At 40.3% G+C, this 17,226-nt stretch overlaps 1 protein-coding gene across 3 annotated transcripts in view; it reads left to right on the top strand.

Moving 5' to 3' along the window:
• Positions 1-16,394, top strand: part of LOC129252326 (endothelin-converting enzyme homolog) — a 101,033-nt gene extending 84,639 nt beyond the window's left edge. For all 3 annotated transcript variants that reach the window (XM_054890921.1, XM_054890920.1, XM_054890919.1), the window contains 2 exons: positions 2,108-2,492; positions 16,186-16,394. In XM_054890921.1, the coding sequence (XP_054746896.1) occupies positions 2,108-2,492; positions 16,186-16,285 (485 nt within the window). In that variant the 3' untranslated portion in view covers positions 16,286-16,394. The remainder of the gene's footprint in view (positions 1-2,107; positions 2,493-16,185) is intronic.
• The last annotated feature ends 832 nt before the right edge of the window (positions 16,395-17,226 follow it).

Genomic DNA, 17,226 nt, shown 5'->3' with positions numbered 1-17,226 from the left:
CTAGCGATTACAAGAACAAAATGCATTAATAGGCGGAGCCGTAGCGGCCATCATTCTAGTTGCTATGGTGCTGAACAGCTCAAAATAGTCGGCGCTGAACGAGTTTTAAACGGCGCTGAACAGTTTCAACAAAAACTCATCATCAAAAAATTCATTGATAAATTCGAGCTCATATTTCTACGAGCAAAGAACTTTCATTCATAAAACGAGCCGCTATATACCAATTTTCTCGACAATTCGAAAATAGTCAATATTGGAATATTTCGCGTAGAATTATTTGCCAATATTTGATAAATCTTGAATTTTTGTCAAGTCGAGTGCCCGCGGCTTCATACATATATATGTAAATATGTCTTTCTAAATGCTCGACAACCGCAGCTGCTTTGCGTCAAGTGCGCGCATGAGCATACAGTAAGTTGCAGAAAAAACAAGTAGCTTAAAAAAAAAGTCTGATTCGGACATTTTAATTTACAATAATTTAATTTTAATAAATTTGGAAACAATTGTTTTATGTTCTCTGATAGTAGGTAAATAGTTAATTAGTATATTACTTAACGTATGTAGTTTTCAATTGATAAAAAGTGCGCAAAACATATGCATATATCTGCATAGTTAGAAACTTACTCTGAAATCAGAGCATTTGAAGGTGCCTGTACAATTTCAAGGTTACTGTACATACAATGCTGTGCCTATGAATGTGCGCTGCGCCTATGAATGCGCGCCGGATTTCTTCAGAAGTTTTACCGTTTTATTTTGAGCTGTGGCTAGTGAGCATACATACACACAGCATATACATATGCTCATATGTATATAAATTCACAAATTTACATTTGCATATGCCATATTCCTGTGCGCCTGGTAATAAAGCGTTTTCTATAGAGGATTTTGATTCAGTTGAACGGAATTCAAAAAGTTAGACACCACCAACCAGACAGACATATAACATGATTTTGGATGATTTGGAAAAAAATCACATTATAGGTCATATTAAAAATCTACCTAACATTCTTTCCTTCTAATCACCAAAAAATTTACATAATTCAGCCCCTTACTGTTAAGTTTTGGTGAAAAATGTGTCTGTGGTGATCAGTCTTCGCGAGACGAGTACCCCTCGAAATTCCATACGTTCCTGTCATTGAGACTTCTCTATACTTTAACGGTCTCTGCTTTATATTAATTTGTGCTTTATCAATATGACACACACAGCACTTTACTTTCATTTGTTTGATTAGTTTAACTCTCACAAATCTCAATGCTACCAAGTCATGCACCAATTTTCATAAGGATATAATTTCTTCCCCTTTTGTTTGTTTGTTTTATATTGCGAAGGGAGCTGACGTCAGACTTGTCAAAATCGCGAAAAATAAAGTGGCGCCACCTTTGATACTCAATTCGCCTTGTCTATGACCTGTATTCCTGTGAATTCGCCTTGACAGAGTATAAGCAAGGAATGTATGAATACTATTAATTTTATAAGCCACTCACTTCAGTACCCATCTTGTAAAGGTGTTACATCTCTTCATTTCTGCGAAAAAGGTGTTAAGACCGGAGCAAAAGTATACCAGGGGGATATCCTAGAAGGCGTGGTGAAGCAGTTGAGGAGTACTCTCTTCAATGGAGAATGTTGGATCTTCCAGCAAGATTCTACTCCAGCCCATAAGGCGAAAACCCAAGCAGTGGTTAAAAAACAATATTCCTGGGTTCATAGTCGTAGAAGATTGGCCGGCTTAAAGTCCAGATCTTAATCCATTGGACTGAATCTCAGACCTCACAGAAATTTAGAGAGTCTCAAACAATCTGGTTCCAGCTGCGACATCAATATCCATGAAAACCGGGAATGCTGCAATAGCTGAATACCATAATCGTTTAAGGCTTGGTTAAAATCAAATGGTTACCATTTCGAATGAAAATTTAAATTTTTAATATTTACATGATTAAATAAAACTAACTTCATAAAAAAAGTATTATAATTTCAAATCTATAACGGACTTATCTTGTAACAGAACTTAAGACAGGACTAAGTATATTCTTTTATATATATGTATGTACATTCGTTTCAAAGATTGTGCTTCTCAATTGAAATGTTCTTATTTAATTTTTATCATAGTGGTTCCCCTGTCTGTTATAATGGTGCCTTATTTCGACGATGGACTACCGCCATACCTGCAGTATGCATCAGTTGGCGTGCACATTGCTAAGGAAATTTTGAGATCTATCACAAAAAGTTTCGAGGATAAAGCGATGCATTGTGTGCCTGACTCTGTAAAAGTTTTCTCTAATCATAGCCAAATGGACATACTTATTCACTCTGGAGGTATGCAGATATCGTACCACTCCATGTTGTCAATCACTGGACCAATGAAAGGAATGGCTCGTTTACCAGGTTTAAATTTGACTCCTACGCAAATATTTTTTTTACTGTTGGCGCAAGAGATCTGCATGGAATCCGAATACATAGGAATAGATACAGAAGCAGCAGACTTTGAGCACATGTAAGAATAAAATAATATTTATGTTAATTTAACCTTTTTTAGCAGCAAAAATATTATAAAACAGTTATTAAATTTTATATGGGAAAGATGGAAATTATTTATAAAGCTAATGAGAGCTCAATTGAGTTTGAGTCGCGACGGAATTTCCATTTTGGAATAACAATGATGGAGTAAAATTTGTGTAAAATTAACATAGAAGAAGAGTCCGAACACTTTATTAGCTACACAAAAAAAAAAAATAGGGTATCATGTACATACTGCATTTAATCGGCGCATCCATGAAAGTCACTATTTTATGCTTAGGGTATAAATTACTCATGTGCAGGCTGTTCGGTGGCAATATTAAGAATTACAAGCTAAATAAAAAAACAAAAACTTTAATATGGGAGGTTGAATTAGTTTTAAAGGCTTTTTTCGAAGATTTGGGGCTTTATTGTGAAAAAACGGTACAAAATATTTTATTCGAAGTATTGGCCATCGCTAGCTACAACTTTCGCCCATCTTTCGGGCAATTTCCGGATGCCGTTTCTCCAAAATTCTGGCCGCTGCTTGGCTATCCATGACTCAACCCATATTTTGGTAGCTCGTACGAGGAGAACCGCTGGTCCGCCAAATCGAGACTCATATGCCGGAACAAATGATAATCGGAGGGAGCTATGTCTGGACTATACGGCGGGTGGGGTAACACTTCCCAGCCAAGCGTTCCAAGGTATTTTTTGACAGGTTGAGCAACATGCGGCCGAGCGTTGTCATGTTGCAAAATAACCTTGTCGTGCCTTTTTACCGTTTCCGGCCGTTTTTCTTTCAATGCCCGGCTTAAACGCATCAATTGCAGTCGGTAACGATCCCCCGTGATTGTTTCGCCCGGTTGGAGCAGCTCAAAATATACGACGCCGACCTGATCCCACCAAATGCAGAGCATGATTTTCTTGCCGTGAATATTCTGCTTGGCCGTCGACGTTGATGCGTGGCCGGGCAAACCCCATGATTTTTTGCGTTTTGGGTTATCGTAGTGGATCCATTTTTCGTCGCCAGTCACCACCCGATGCAAAAAACCCTTCCGATTTTGTCGCTCGATCAGCAATTCGCACGTAAAAAATCGCCGTTGACGTCGCGCAGCTTCAACTCGTACGGGACCCAATGTCCTTGCTTTTGGATCATTCCCATTGCTTTTAGACGCTTGCAAACGGTTGATTTATCAACGCCCAATAATTCACCAAGCTCTTCTTGGGTTTGGCACGAGTCCTCGTTTACCAATTCCCCCAATTCCGCGTCCTCGAACTTTTTGGGCTGGCCAAGATGCTCCTTGTCTTCGGTGTGAAAATCACCACTTTTGAATCGTCGAAACCAGTACTCACATGTTGAAATCGACGGAGTATGGTCTGGGTAGGCCTCCTGTTGCAATTCACGGGCTTGGGCTGTATTTTTTTTTTTCAAATTGAAGCGGAAAAGCAAAGCTTCCCGCAAATTGCGTTTCGACGGCACGAAAGTTGACATACTCGGAGCACGAAAACACTGCGTTGTTTATACTTCAGCGAAATGACAGATACTGATAAACAAAGCCTAGGGATGAGGCTTTGTCATGAATACATATTCAGTATTGCCAACGCGATAAAGTGATAAATAGCGCCATCTGTGTGTCACCTTTAAAACTAATTCAACCTCCATAAAAGTTTATTTCAATAACTTTTGCTTAACTATTGCTACTGAAAAACTGCAGCAATACACGAACGCATAAAATAAATGGTAAAGCAATTACAATAGAGTCAAACTACTAAATACCTGGGAATTCATTTGGACTCCAAACTATATCGGAATCACCACATAAAGCAAAAGGTCAAACAAATAAAAGAAAAACTTCGACAACTTCATTGGTTAGTCTGCACAAAATCCAGACTTATTATACAGAACAAGCTGTTAGTGTCCAAAACTATGATTAAACCGATCTGGCTATATGGACTACAGGTATGGGAACGGCTAAAAAAAACTCATATAGTAAAAATTTAATGACAACAATCGAAGATTCTTCGAATTTTAACCATGTCTGACTAGTACACAAAAAATGATGACATCCACAGGCCTTTTAATCTAGCAAAGGTAGACGAAGAAATAAAAGAGATAGCAACAAGGAACTTTGAAAAAATACTCAAACGCAATAGTGCAGACACAAACTTATTGAAAGGGGGAAAGTAAAGCGTTTTTCAGTAAGAGCGCTTCAATTTTTTTTTTTGAATAAAACACAAACGGTTTGACTTTTTTAACTAATTTTTTTTTATTATCGAGTTTGAACATATACATTTAAGTATGAAATTCGATTTCTTTTGCATGACCACCGCGTGCACGTTTTACGAAGTCCAATCGTTGAACCCAATTTTCGACCACTCTTTTGCATAAATCGGCCGATATTCCAGCAAATTCGCGTTCAATATTGGCTCTGAGCTCACAAATCGTCGCCGGCTTGTTACTGTAGACCAATGACTTCACATAACCCCAAAGAAAATAGTCTACAGGCGTCAAATCACACGAGCACGGCGGCCATTCGACCGGTCCATTTCTGGAAATAATGCGCTCATCGAACTTACTCTTCAACAAATCAATTGTAGCGTGTGCTGTGTGGCTTGTGGCCCCGTCCTGTTGAAACCACATGTCGTCTAAGTCCATACCATTCAATTGCGGCCAAAAATAATCGTCTATCATGTCGCGGTATCGATTTCCATTCACAGTAACGTGGCGATCGTTCTCGTCAACGAAAAAATATGGGCCAATTACGCCGCCGGCATGTGAACCGCACCAAACAGTCACTCTTTGTGGGTACATTGGTTTTTCGGCAATCTCTCTTGGATTATCTTTCGCCCGAATACGGAAATTCTGCTTATTGACGAAGCCACTGAGGTGCGTCCTCACTGAAGATGAAGTGCGCGATATGCATTTTGATTTGAACGCCCGTTTTCATAATAAGCCTGAATAATTTTAACGCGTTGCTCAAGTGTGTAGCGTTCCATGATGAAATGTATACTAATGAAGTTTACAAATGACAAGCGAAAAATAAAAAATATTGTGTCGTTCGCCCTCCCTATCGGAAAAAAGTTGAAGCGCACCTATTGAAAAACGCCTTATATAAAGACGTCTAAATAGAACTCGACCAAGCGACGCTAGAAAACAATGAATATGTAAAAATAGTTAGACTGCTGTTATATTGTTGCACAATTATAATTATGCAAAGTGAATCTTGTATTGTACTATATGCGTATTATTTAATTGTACAAGGTCCCGCACTCGAAGTGTAACCGACTTCAGACCGCTCGTGCAGCTGACACACGAGCATCAGATGTCTGATAGTTGGCTAAATGACAGTCCAGAGTATTGTTTACAAGAAGCATTTTTCCGAAAGTAAATGCTAAAAGAAATCAGTAATGGATTTCCAACTTAATAGTGTGATTGCATTATATTTGGCTGGAAAATCACAACCAGCGATAGTTCGTGAGCTCGAGCAAAAATACCTTTACTTTTTCTCATTGTGTCTTGAGATAAATCGGTCTGTAAAATCGGGTTCACCAGGCTTTTGGTTGTCCTTGGGTAAAAGCACGAGTGTTTGCATCTTATTAACTTTCTTGCTTGCTAGTTTGATTGCCTGTTTTCAACGACTGCCTGGCTAATCTGAAATTATGAAAATTTACAGCAAAATTACACACCTAACTAAAGACATCGAGATACCGTCACCTCTTAAAAAAGGCACAGAAACAGCGAGACCCCCAGTGCGTGTAACCAAATTAATCCAGAGATGGAGGTTATCAACGTGGAGACACCGAAGCCGATTCCTGCCTCCACTAGAGAATGCTACACAACGCCAAGGAGTACTCCTATTGACAGCTTTTTCGGGGCTGTGGACGTCAGAGCTGAATTGGGCACACAACAAGATATGGAACGTGGTGGATCCACAACCCAAGAGATGAAGGCTCCCCTTGCAGAAGGACTAGTGGAGATCACCTAATCCGCTAGGAGAGTCAAGACAAAATCTAGCCCTAAGGAAGCAGGAAAAACTAAATTCCCAGCTACTAAGAAGCAAAAGTCTCTTGGCGCGAGGACGGAGATAACTTCAATAATAACGGCAAGAAGGAGGAGTGGATCAAGGTTCAAAAAAGGCCCAAACAGAAACCCTCGAAGAAAATAATTCGGACGAAAACTAATGCAATCCTCATTGCGACTAAATCAGAAAAGATGTCATAAACTGATATTCTACGGGCGGTCAAAGCCAATGATGACACAAAGTCGCTGATTGAAGAGGTCCATACATTGAGGCGTACCCAAAAAGGAGAGCTTTTGCTTGAGCTTAGCAGAACAAAAAGCACTAGTACCCGTATACTACAAGCAGCAATACAGGACGTACTAAAGGAAGACGCACCGGTGCAGGTGAAGACCCACATGAGGACTATACGCTGTAAAGGCCTGGTAACATATTAGCAGCAAGGAAGAGCTGCTGGATGGCCTGGAGACACAAACTAAAGTCAGGATTAAATGCTACAAATGTGAGGAGTATGGACATGTAGCTACAAAATGTTAGGGAATTAATAGATCAAATCTTTGCAGAAGATGCGACGAGGTTGGCCACAGAGGTGCAACATGCAAAAACCTAGAAAGAGGTGCTCTTTGCTGTGGTGCACATAACGAAGGGAGCAAAAATGTTCTACAGTTCAGGGGGCAGTAAATAAAAGCGTGCATGAGGATAGTACAAATTAACCTCAGCCATTGCAAAACTGCTCAAGATATATTGTGGAGGAATATGAGCGAGCTTAAAGCTGACATCGCTCTAATCTCCGAACAATGTTCTGCTATTGACACCTATAACTGGTTAGCCAATGCAATATACGGGGCTGCGATCTGGATACCTGGAAATAAAGCACTGCAACGCAAGCCAGATGGTCCACAGAAGGAATATAGATGGGCGCAAGTACACGACCTTTCATTGTAACCTGCTACGCACCACCGAGAATGACCTAGGATGAATTCGCGGATAGCAACAGATTTCCGACACAGAAGATGTATCATCATTATAAGTGTCTTTAATGCGTGGTCGACCACGTGGGGAAGCCTACGGACCAACCCCAAAGGAAGAACACTGGAAGAAACGTTTCCTAGTCTGGATCTGACGCTTTTAAACACGCCAGGATGCCACACGTTCGATACAGGTACTAGACGATCAGTCATAGACCTTGCCTTCGCCGATAGATCCACGGCAAGTCGCGTGCAGTGACATATTTCAAGCATGTACACCCACAGTGATCACCATGCAATCATAATGGAACTTTACAAAACTCGCATGCCAAGCCGACAAGAAAAGTGCAAAGAGTGTTTTGGAAGAGGAATGCTTTTGCCTTTTACATCCCTCCCCTCGCAGTCAGAAGAGTTTACGGTCTCAAAAGAAGAGGTATTGCCCGGCCTTTCGAGAATCAGCGACGCAAAACCTCCAGGCTCAGATGGTGCCCCCAATATTACTTTCAAAGCAGCGGTCCAAGCGAGTTCAGAAATTTTTGCTGAACTTTACACTGAGTGTATCAAATCTGGTATATTTCCCAGGAGATGGAAGCGACAGCGTTTAGTACTACTTCTAAAACCCGGCAAATTGCCAAATGATCCATCAGCATACTGACCCTGATGTCTGTTAGATACAATGGGGAAGGCACTAGAAAAAGTCATCTGTGGGCGATTGCAGAAATACTTAGAGGGGCCAACAGGACTTGTGGAGTGACAATTTGGCTTCAGGCGAGCAAGATGCACTGTCGACACCATTCGACTGGTGGGCGAAATAACAAGCGAGGCTATTAACAGGACAGGTGGGGCATCCTTGAATACGACACAGACGATGAACCTCAGAAATACACAGTGACAGGCAGAGTACCGCAAGGCTCGGTTCTTGGCCCTACTTTGTGGAACGCAATGTACGATGGCCTCCTTAAAATGGAGCTGCCCATGAATGCGACACTGATAGGATACGCGCTGGTTGTAACGGGGAAACAGGTCACTGATGTGGAACTCACCTGCAACAATGTAATATCGAGGATAGAGCGCTGGTTATACAATGCCAAACTCCAGTTGGCAGCGCAAAAAACTGAAGCAGCCTTATTGAGCAAAAACAAGAAGAGGGAGAGTTTGACAGTAAATGTCGGAGGTCTCAACATCCCGTCCAAGCCGGCTATACAGTACTTAGGGGTTATGATTGCCTCGCGCATGACATTCAGACAGCACGCGGTGAAAGTCAGTACGAAAGGCGCCGTAGTTGCGAATGCTCCATGGGGGAGTCCAAGGTGCAAGAAGGAGACTTCTATCTACTGTGCAGACTCCATTCTGTTATATTCCGCTTCCATTTGGTCCCAAGCCCGAGAAATACTCCTACGAGGGGCCAGGAAGGTTTATAGAGTGTGTGTGCTTTTAGTCTGTGCATACCGGACAGTATCTGATGATGCAATTTGCGTGATTGCGAAAAAATTCCACTGGATATCCGAGCACGTGAACTAAACCCTCTCTATCCAAGGCAAGGTGCAAAACCAACAAGGGCCAAAAGTTGGCACAGCGAATGGCGCCACTATCACCGTCGTATAACCTCCATACGTCATAGGTAGAGAGCCTGGATGCAGGTTTCTTTTGTGGTTATTATCCACAATCACGGCTCCGCCCTGGATGTAGTGAAAATGTGGTCCCGGGGTGGAAGTCAGCCGAAGTCAGTCTGTTTTAGTGGGAGCGTGTCCCACATATCCTTGGCGCGACGGCATCAATTGAATGTTTCTGACATTTTTATCCTCCGCTCTCACAAAAACTCAAAAAACGTCTAGCGCGGAATGTATTCAGATCTTAGTAATTGGATGTTTTCGTTCCGTCATTCACCCTATTCTCAGCAGAATCATCAGAGGAAGGTTCTTCTGTATGTTTGGTGGGATTGGCAGAGAATCATCCACTATGAGCTGCTCCCCTATGGCCAAACGCTCAATTCGGACCTGTACTGCCAACAACTGGACCGCTTGAATGCAGCACTCATGCAGAAGAGGCCATCTTTGATCAACAGAGGCCGAATTGTCTTCCATCAGGACAACGCCAGGCCACACACATTTTTGGTGACGCGCCAGAAGATCCGGGAGCTCGGATGGGAGGTTCTTTTGCATCCACCGTATAGTCTCGCTTGCAGTTCAAGCAAGGTAACGCCGCATTTTTTGGTGCGTGCAGCTGGCTACATCGAATTATAAGACGTTTCCACGTCAAAAAGATTTCAATTTTAAGAATGAGTGGTTTGATTGCCAGTGTTATAACGTCGAAATAAAATACCGGAGTACTTTAACCTCTTAAGAGCATTTAATCTGGAATCCGATCGAGTACTGTATATTAAAAGCCGATCCTCTTACTTCAAGTTGTGTAGTCAAAAGAAATTGGAGTGGTATTTCGGCCAGATCGATACACTTGAAAACGGTCAAAAATAGCAGTGAGGTGAGGCGTCTTGCAAATTCTTTGAAAAAAGTTTCGTCCAATGTACATAATTATCCTACTCTGTCTGATTTTTACAAACATTTTCAATCACTCTTATTCCGCCAGGATAATGGACTTTCTATTCACTGGCTGCTTTTGAAATGCACAAAATGTTACTTGGACTTAGGAAAGCAAAACATTATAAAGCTCCTGGCCTGGATGGGACTAGATATGAGTTTCATAAATCTACACCAGTAGCTTTCTTGTTCCAGATACTAAAATTGTTCAATTCGATATAATTAAGGAAATGAACTCCCACCTCATTCCGAAAGGGAGTGATGATTTATCTATTTAAAAAGGGTGATCCCGGTCTCGCGGGATTGGAGGACTCTCTCTTCTTAACACTATATATAATATTTACTAGGCTTCTGTTAACACGTATTAATGCTTGGATTGATTTGAATACAATCATTACGGAATTTCAAGCTGGAGATACTCGCAAAGGATACTCTACAATAGATACCCTTTTCAACCTGCCGTCAGTTGTGCATTTAGTTTCAAAGCAAAAAAGAAAATTTTTGCCTTCTTTGTTGACTTTTCAAGTGCCTCAAGTGATACGATACCTAGACGCATGCTTTTTTACAAACTAGTATCTTATGGCCTCACGACCCATAATGATAGAAATATTAAAACTATTATATGAAGGCACTTCAAACCATATCTCGCTCAATGACGAACTTTCTTCCCATTTTACACAACTCAATGGGTAGACAAGGTTGTCTGCTAATCCCAATCTTGTTCTCTGTATTTAAGTGATTTGAACGGTTTTAAGTAGGCGACAATAATATCGAGATTGTTAACGAATATAAATATCTGGACGTGCTGCTTACATACAAACTCTCTTATGCGAAACACCTAAATCTGAAGCTTGCTGATTCTAAAACCACTATCACTGCAACTTGTCTTAAATATTATATATTAATACTCCTCGAATCTGCATTTCAAAAAACTAAAAATCTATGATGCGTGCTCAAGGTCGATCATGTTTTATAGGGCGCAAGTTTGGGGTGTCGACGAATGTGACTCAGTGGAGAGACTTCTACGTTTCGTTTTTTTGCCCAAATCCTCCAAATTACATGACTCACATCAATAGAGATTTGGTTCCGCAATGTCTACATACACTCCGAGCACGTACATATGTATTTTGTCTTGCTCATGAGGCTGTACGCCTCGGCGCTCTTTGCGTAAAAAAGTGCAAGGACATCTCCTTAAATATGGAGCCCCTTATTGCTTTTACTTCTCGAGTCTTTGACTGCGTTCATACCTTCGTTTTTGACAATCTTAAGAATAAAAGACTTTCGGCTTTTCCGGACTCTGCTGTTAAATCAGAATCACACGGTTTGTATGCTAACTTAGCACTTAGAGACCCATCCAGTGATGATTTTTCTGCTTGGCTATTAGCCTAATTTTTCGTGCGAAAGGAAGTCTTCTTAACATAAATGTAAGAATATACTTTCTACCGTCTGTACAGTTTGTAACTTGGGTGACCCCGAAAACGTCCAAAGCCTATGATATCTGCCCAATTTATAAAAATTTTCGTTTAGGGCATTTTGATTAAAAGATGTTACATCTGTATAATATTAGAAATATCTTAAATGGCTGTAACTATAGGGCTCTGTATTAATATTTATCCTGCTGTCTCAAGTATAGGGAAATGGTTTGAAATTAATTTTCATAAATATACTTTTGAGTTTAAATAATAATACGTTGTGCAAACTGAAGTTTAAGTTAATGTTTACGTCTTATAATAATACTTTTGCACCTGAATCCTTTGATTCCATATCAATGCTATAGTCGTACGTTCTACTAGTTATAAGTAAACACTGTAAATATATAAGTATAATTATCTTTTTAAAATAAAGAGCATAATATACATACATACATACACTTTTTTAAACGAGGTATAAAAGCAATCGGAAGACTTAGTCAATGTTGGACTTTAACACCACTAAAAGCATCTCAAGTCCCACGGTTCATCCTACAGGGATACCGTTTTGGTAATTACGTCTGGAGGCCGTCGTGAGCAATAAGCTCAATCGTCAGTTATATTCGTCTGGTGTTCGTCTCGCATCATTCCTTCACCTCCAATCAATGTTGCGAAAATCCACGAGAATTCGTCTTGCAAAAGCTTATACCGCCCTCCATTTCATTCGGCTCAAACATTTGTGGAACTAGGTTATTGGGCGTCAGAAACACACCAGTTTTTCTTGCTAGGCGTTCTTTAACGAACCTGCTGCAATAAATACCCACATGTTCGACCGTCTTCTCTTTGTCCAAGCATTCTGGACAATAAGGACTTACAGCCAAGTCTAGGCGATGCAGATATTTTTGGAAGCATCCGTGTGTAGCTGCTTTAGGAAGAAATCAACGTCTAAGTGTTTTCGACAGATCCACTCGTTAGTCCGTGGGATCAACCTATGCGTCCACCGGCCTTTTGATGACTGGTCCCATTTTGATTGCCAATCAGCTATCCAGGGCGTCCTCTGCTTGTTTGAGTCCCTCTGTCGGCTTCATACCTTGCGAGCAGTACAACCTCCTCTGTAAGTTTTCCCGGATGTTTATAGGCATTTTGTTAGCTATGACGCAGATTGCATCGTCCGACACCGTTCTATAGACACATGCGATCCTCAACGCATTTGTTCTACTGAAGTATTCTTTAAAAGGGCACTTTTTTACTTCAAGCCAGATTGGAGAGGGGTACAGCATTATGGGGTATGTCACAGTGGAAAGAATTTTTCTTCTGGTGCCCTGTGGTCCCCCCTCCCATGTTCGGTAGCATGTCATCATACATAGCGTTCCACAGGGTTGGTCCAAGAACAGATCCTTGCGGTACACCATCTGACCCGCTGTAGCTCTTTGGGCTCTCCTCTGTATCATACTGCAGTACTCTCTGGTTTAAGTAGCTGCGGATGGTTCTAATAAGATACTTTGGTACCGAGAAGCTGCTGAGTGCATTCAATATATAATATTCCTCCTATCCTGCGGAGGAAAGAGTGAGATGGCCATCTTTTCAAGCAGTTCTGAGCAAGTTGGTTGAGGAGCTTGGGGACCTCTTACTTTGTATATGACTGTCACGACTGTTTGGCAATACCCCATGGGTTGTGATCCGCGTCGTCGATCAATTTTTTGAAGCCACCACTTTTACTTGCTTCTATAGCTTACCTTAACTTCAGTCGATGTGCTCTAAATTATGCCCGTAGTTTTTCGAACACTGGTCTTCCCCTCGCTTTTTGAGATCGTTTTCTTGCTTTACAGCATGTTTCGCGCAGCTCAGCTATCTCATTCACTCAGCTATCACTAATACACCGGTTTTCTGTTGGCCGGTTTTTTGGATCTAGGAATCGACACATCACAAGCTGCTTCCCTATAACCCGCTATCTGGTCGGCAATAAAATCTGACGTGCCACCGGTAATTTTAAATCCTTCCCATTTTTCATTGAAGGCTTTTATGTTAAAAGACCAGGCCTTCCATGTCTTCGCTAGTACTCTGTGGCAGCTTGTGTTTTCAGTGGTCTTGCAGATATCTAACTCTTTCAGCTCAGGTTTGGCTTTAATAGCTTTTAAGATATCGGCATATGACTTCTGTCCGGTTTTACGACAGGACGTCCTTGTTCTAGTTCGTGAAGCCTCTTGACTGTATTTTTTTGTTCCACATGCTGCCAGTCATTTGTTGTAGCTTGGCTCTCCGTGTGATGTTCGCTTGTTGTCGTTTCGGTTTCTGCAGCTTTCTGGCTATAAAAGTATACTGCTTAAACACTCTACTACTTTGCTTGCCCAATGCAGCTTGCTGAGCTTTCCCATTTTCTGTCTGCACTACCTTCGTGTTCTACATTACTGCTATTGGTGTTTCAGCGTCCTTAATAATTGACAACTCTTTGTGTAACTGCTGTATTTTACTTGCCAGGTCTCTCATTGCGTTCGATTAGTTCGGCAATTTTATTCCGTAACGTATTGTTTGTATCGTATTCGATATCGATAGGGCCCCCGTCGTTGGTTGCAGTCCTGACGTCTTTGCCTATTGGTGTACACGAGGTGATGTTGTGTCCTTGTAAAGGATCATACATCCTTGATGCTTCACACTTTGTTACCACCGCTTCTTCAGAAATAATTGGTGATTGGTGTACACGGGGTGATGTTGTGTCCTTGAGAGGGATCATACATCCTTGATGCTTTACACTTTGCCACCACCGCTTCATCAGAGATAATGGTCATTTTGTCCCTTCTCTTTAATGGATCGTGCATTTTCGCAGCAATCTCTTCTAATATACATTATGTCAAAAAAGTACCGGGAATTGTTCAATTAAACGTAAAATAATTGTTTAATCATCAAAATTTATTATGTCTCCTCCAAAATTGGCTCCATATGGCACATATGCCAACTATTAGTCCAGTCATCAGCCTTTCTTCAGCTCCTTCGGCAAATTCTTCTTAATGGCCTCTATCGACTCAAAGCGGCGTCCGCGGGGTCAATTTAAGTTTTGGGAAAGGGATAAAATGACAGGGGGCTAAATTCGGTGAATACGGTGGTTGTTTGATGTTATTTGTCGAGTTTTTGGTCAAAAAAGTGTTCACAATATTGGCCTTGTGAGACGGTGCGTTCTCATAGTGCAAGATCCATGAGTTTTCTTTCCACAAATTGGGCCGTTTCCTTCGTACATTCTCTGTCAAACGTCGCATAACTTCTAAATATTATTCTTTATTTACCGTAGAACCATTTGGAATGAATTCCGAGTGCACAACACCGTACAACACCATGATAATTAAAGAAAACGAGTAGCATGACTTTCACTTTTGATCGACTTTGACGTGGTTTTTTGCGTTTTGGTTCATGTGGATAGCGTCATTCCGCCGCCTGTTGACTGGTTTGCATGTGAAACTTATATACTCACGTCTCATCACCTGTTATGATGCGCTGGATAAACGTCGCTTGCTCAAGCATGTCTTCAGCCACCTTCTTCCGATGAATTTTTTGAAAGAAATTCAACTCTCTTGGAACGAGTCGAGCGGACACGCGCCTCATGCCCAATTGATGGTGTAAAATGTTGCAAATTGATTCGTGAGACACGCTAAGGTCACGAGCTACCTCCCTCAAACTTAAATGATGGTTTTCCAGCACCATTTTCTTGGCTTTGTCGACCTTTTCATCCGTTGAAAACGTTGATGGGCTATCAAATCGGATCCAATTTTCCACGACTTCTCGCCTCTCTGCAAAATCCTTATACAGGGTGGGCCATATAGCGTTTGCTTTTTGAACCACCTTTTTTTTTAAGAATGGTAACACAAATGACATGCCAAATGTGTTCATAATTTACTTAAAGATTTGGCATTTACGAAATGGGACGCTATACGCTTCAACAAAATTGGGAAATATTGAAAACCTATTTCCAAAGTGGTGAGTCTTCTTCTTCTTCCGCGGTTACAGTAAATGGCGAGCGTTACCGTGACAGGCTCAACGAGTTTTTGTTTCCAAAAATTGAAGAGGATGACATGGACGACATTTGGTTTCAACAGGACGGTGCAACTTGTCACACTGCCAAAGTTACACTCGAACTTTTGGCTACCGTTTTCGAATTCCGATATCAATTGGCCGCCTCGGAGCTGTGATTTAAGCCCGTTGGACTATTTTTTGTGGGGAGGCGTTAAGGACAAATGCTATGCGAACCATCCAGAGACGATTGATGCTTTAAAACACGAAATCGAATTTGCCATTCATGAAATTGGAACCCAAACAATCGAAAATGTGCTTAAAAATTGGGTTGATCGAATGGCCTACTGTAAAGCCAGTCGTGGCGGTCATTTGAATGATATTATTTTTTATTCATAAATGACAATGTTCTATCTTCAAAATAAAAAAAAAGTTTGAAAAAATATTGACTAGGTTTTTTTTTTATAGCCGATTCAAAAAGCAAATTTTACATCGCCCACCCTATACCACTCGTAGACCCGTGTGCATATGCATGTCGCATACAAGATCTTTTAGTAAAAATTTTAAAAAATTTCCCAGCGTTATTAAACATAAAACTATTTATTTTGCCTCTATTCAACCTCTGATTCAAAAGAAAACTTGGATTGGAACCACCGACAAAAAAATAGCTTAAGTTATTTCAATTGTTTTATTTATATGAGACAAAAGTACTAATCTTTAATAACTCAAAAATATTATTATATTGCATATTTTTAGATTGATTTGGCTGATCGCACAAGGTGGAAGTGCTTCCGACGTATTTAAATGCCAGCCCGGTTCTGTAATGTACGATCAAAAAACCTGCAATGTGTTGTAAAATTACTATCCATGTTACATATGTACATATGCGATTGTTGAACGATTGTGTAAAATATGATTTCGTAACAAACTGGTTAAATAAAATAAATAGAATAAAGTATTTCAAACGATTGTGTGATTAGTTTATGTTTCTATATTATATTTTATTCACATGCATTAAATAAAGCCATTATTGGTTTGAATGTTTTATGCCCAAGTTTAAATATAGTTTAGAAAATCAGTGTAAGTTAAAAAAAAAAACAAATTGAAAATATTAATGTACACTCATGAAAAATTCATGAAATTTTTATTTAATATAATTTAATTTAAAAAAAATTCCATATAATTCAATCTGTGAAGATTATTTCATGCAAATGTTGACCGCGACTGCGCACAGTGGTCAAAAAGCCAGACGTTTTGGTCATAAAACAATAAGTCAAAGAGAAATAGTACGATTTTGATGAAATTTTTACATATAGGGTTTTTTGTGTCGCTGATTCTGAAAATGAAATCAGAATTTGAAAATTCAAAATGGCGGACCCAAAATGGCGGACATTTTTCGCGAAAAGTGTTCAGATTTTACTAAAATTCACATTACCAAGGTTTTTGGGGTCGCTGATTGTGAATATGAGATCAGAATTTCAAAATTCAAAATGGCGGACCCAAAATGGCGGACAGTTTTTGCGAAAAGTTTTCAGATTTTACTGAAATTCACATTACCAAGGTTTTTGGGGTCGCTGATTCCGACAGTAGACGTACGATTTTCAAAAGAATATGCCACATTAAAAGGAGGGAAAATATATCTTGAAAAATAATACACTTAAACTGAAAGTGACGTATCATACATTTATTTATTTCAACGCAGCCAGCATACTTACTTACTTGCCGCAAGGATTAGCAGACGCGTCAATATAAAGGGGGATTTTTTAAGAGCTATAGGAAAGTTTTTCAAAAAAACAC

The sequence above is a fragment of the Anastrepha obliqua genome, chromosome 1 (genome assembly GCF_027943255.1).
Source record: "Anastrepha obliqua isolate idAnaObli1 chromosome 1, idAnaObli1_1.0, whole genome shotgun sequence".
Lineage (NCBI taxonomy): Eukaryota > Metazoa > Arthropoda > Insecta > Diptera > Tephritidae > Anastrepha > Anastrepha obliqua.
The sequence above is the reverse complement of the archived record's forward strand: the minus strand, read 5'-3'. Positions and strand labels throughout refer to the sequence as shown.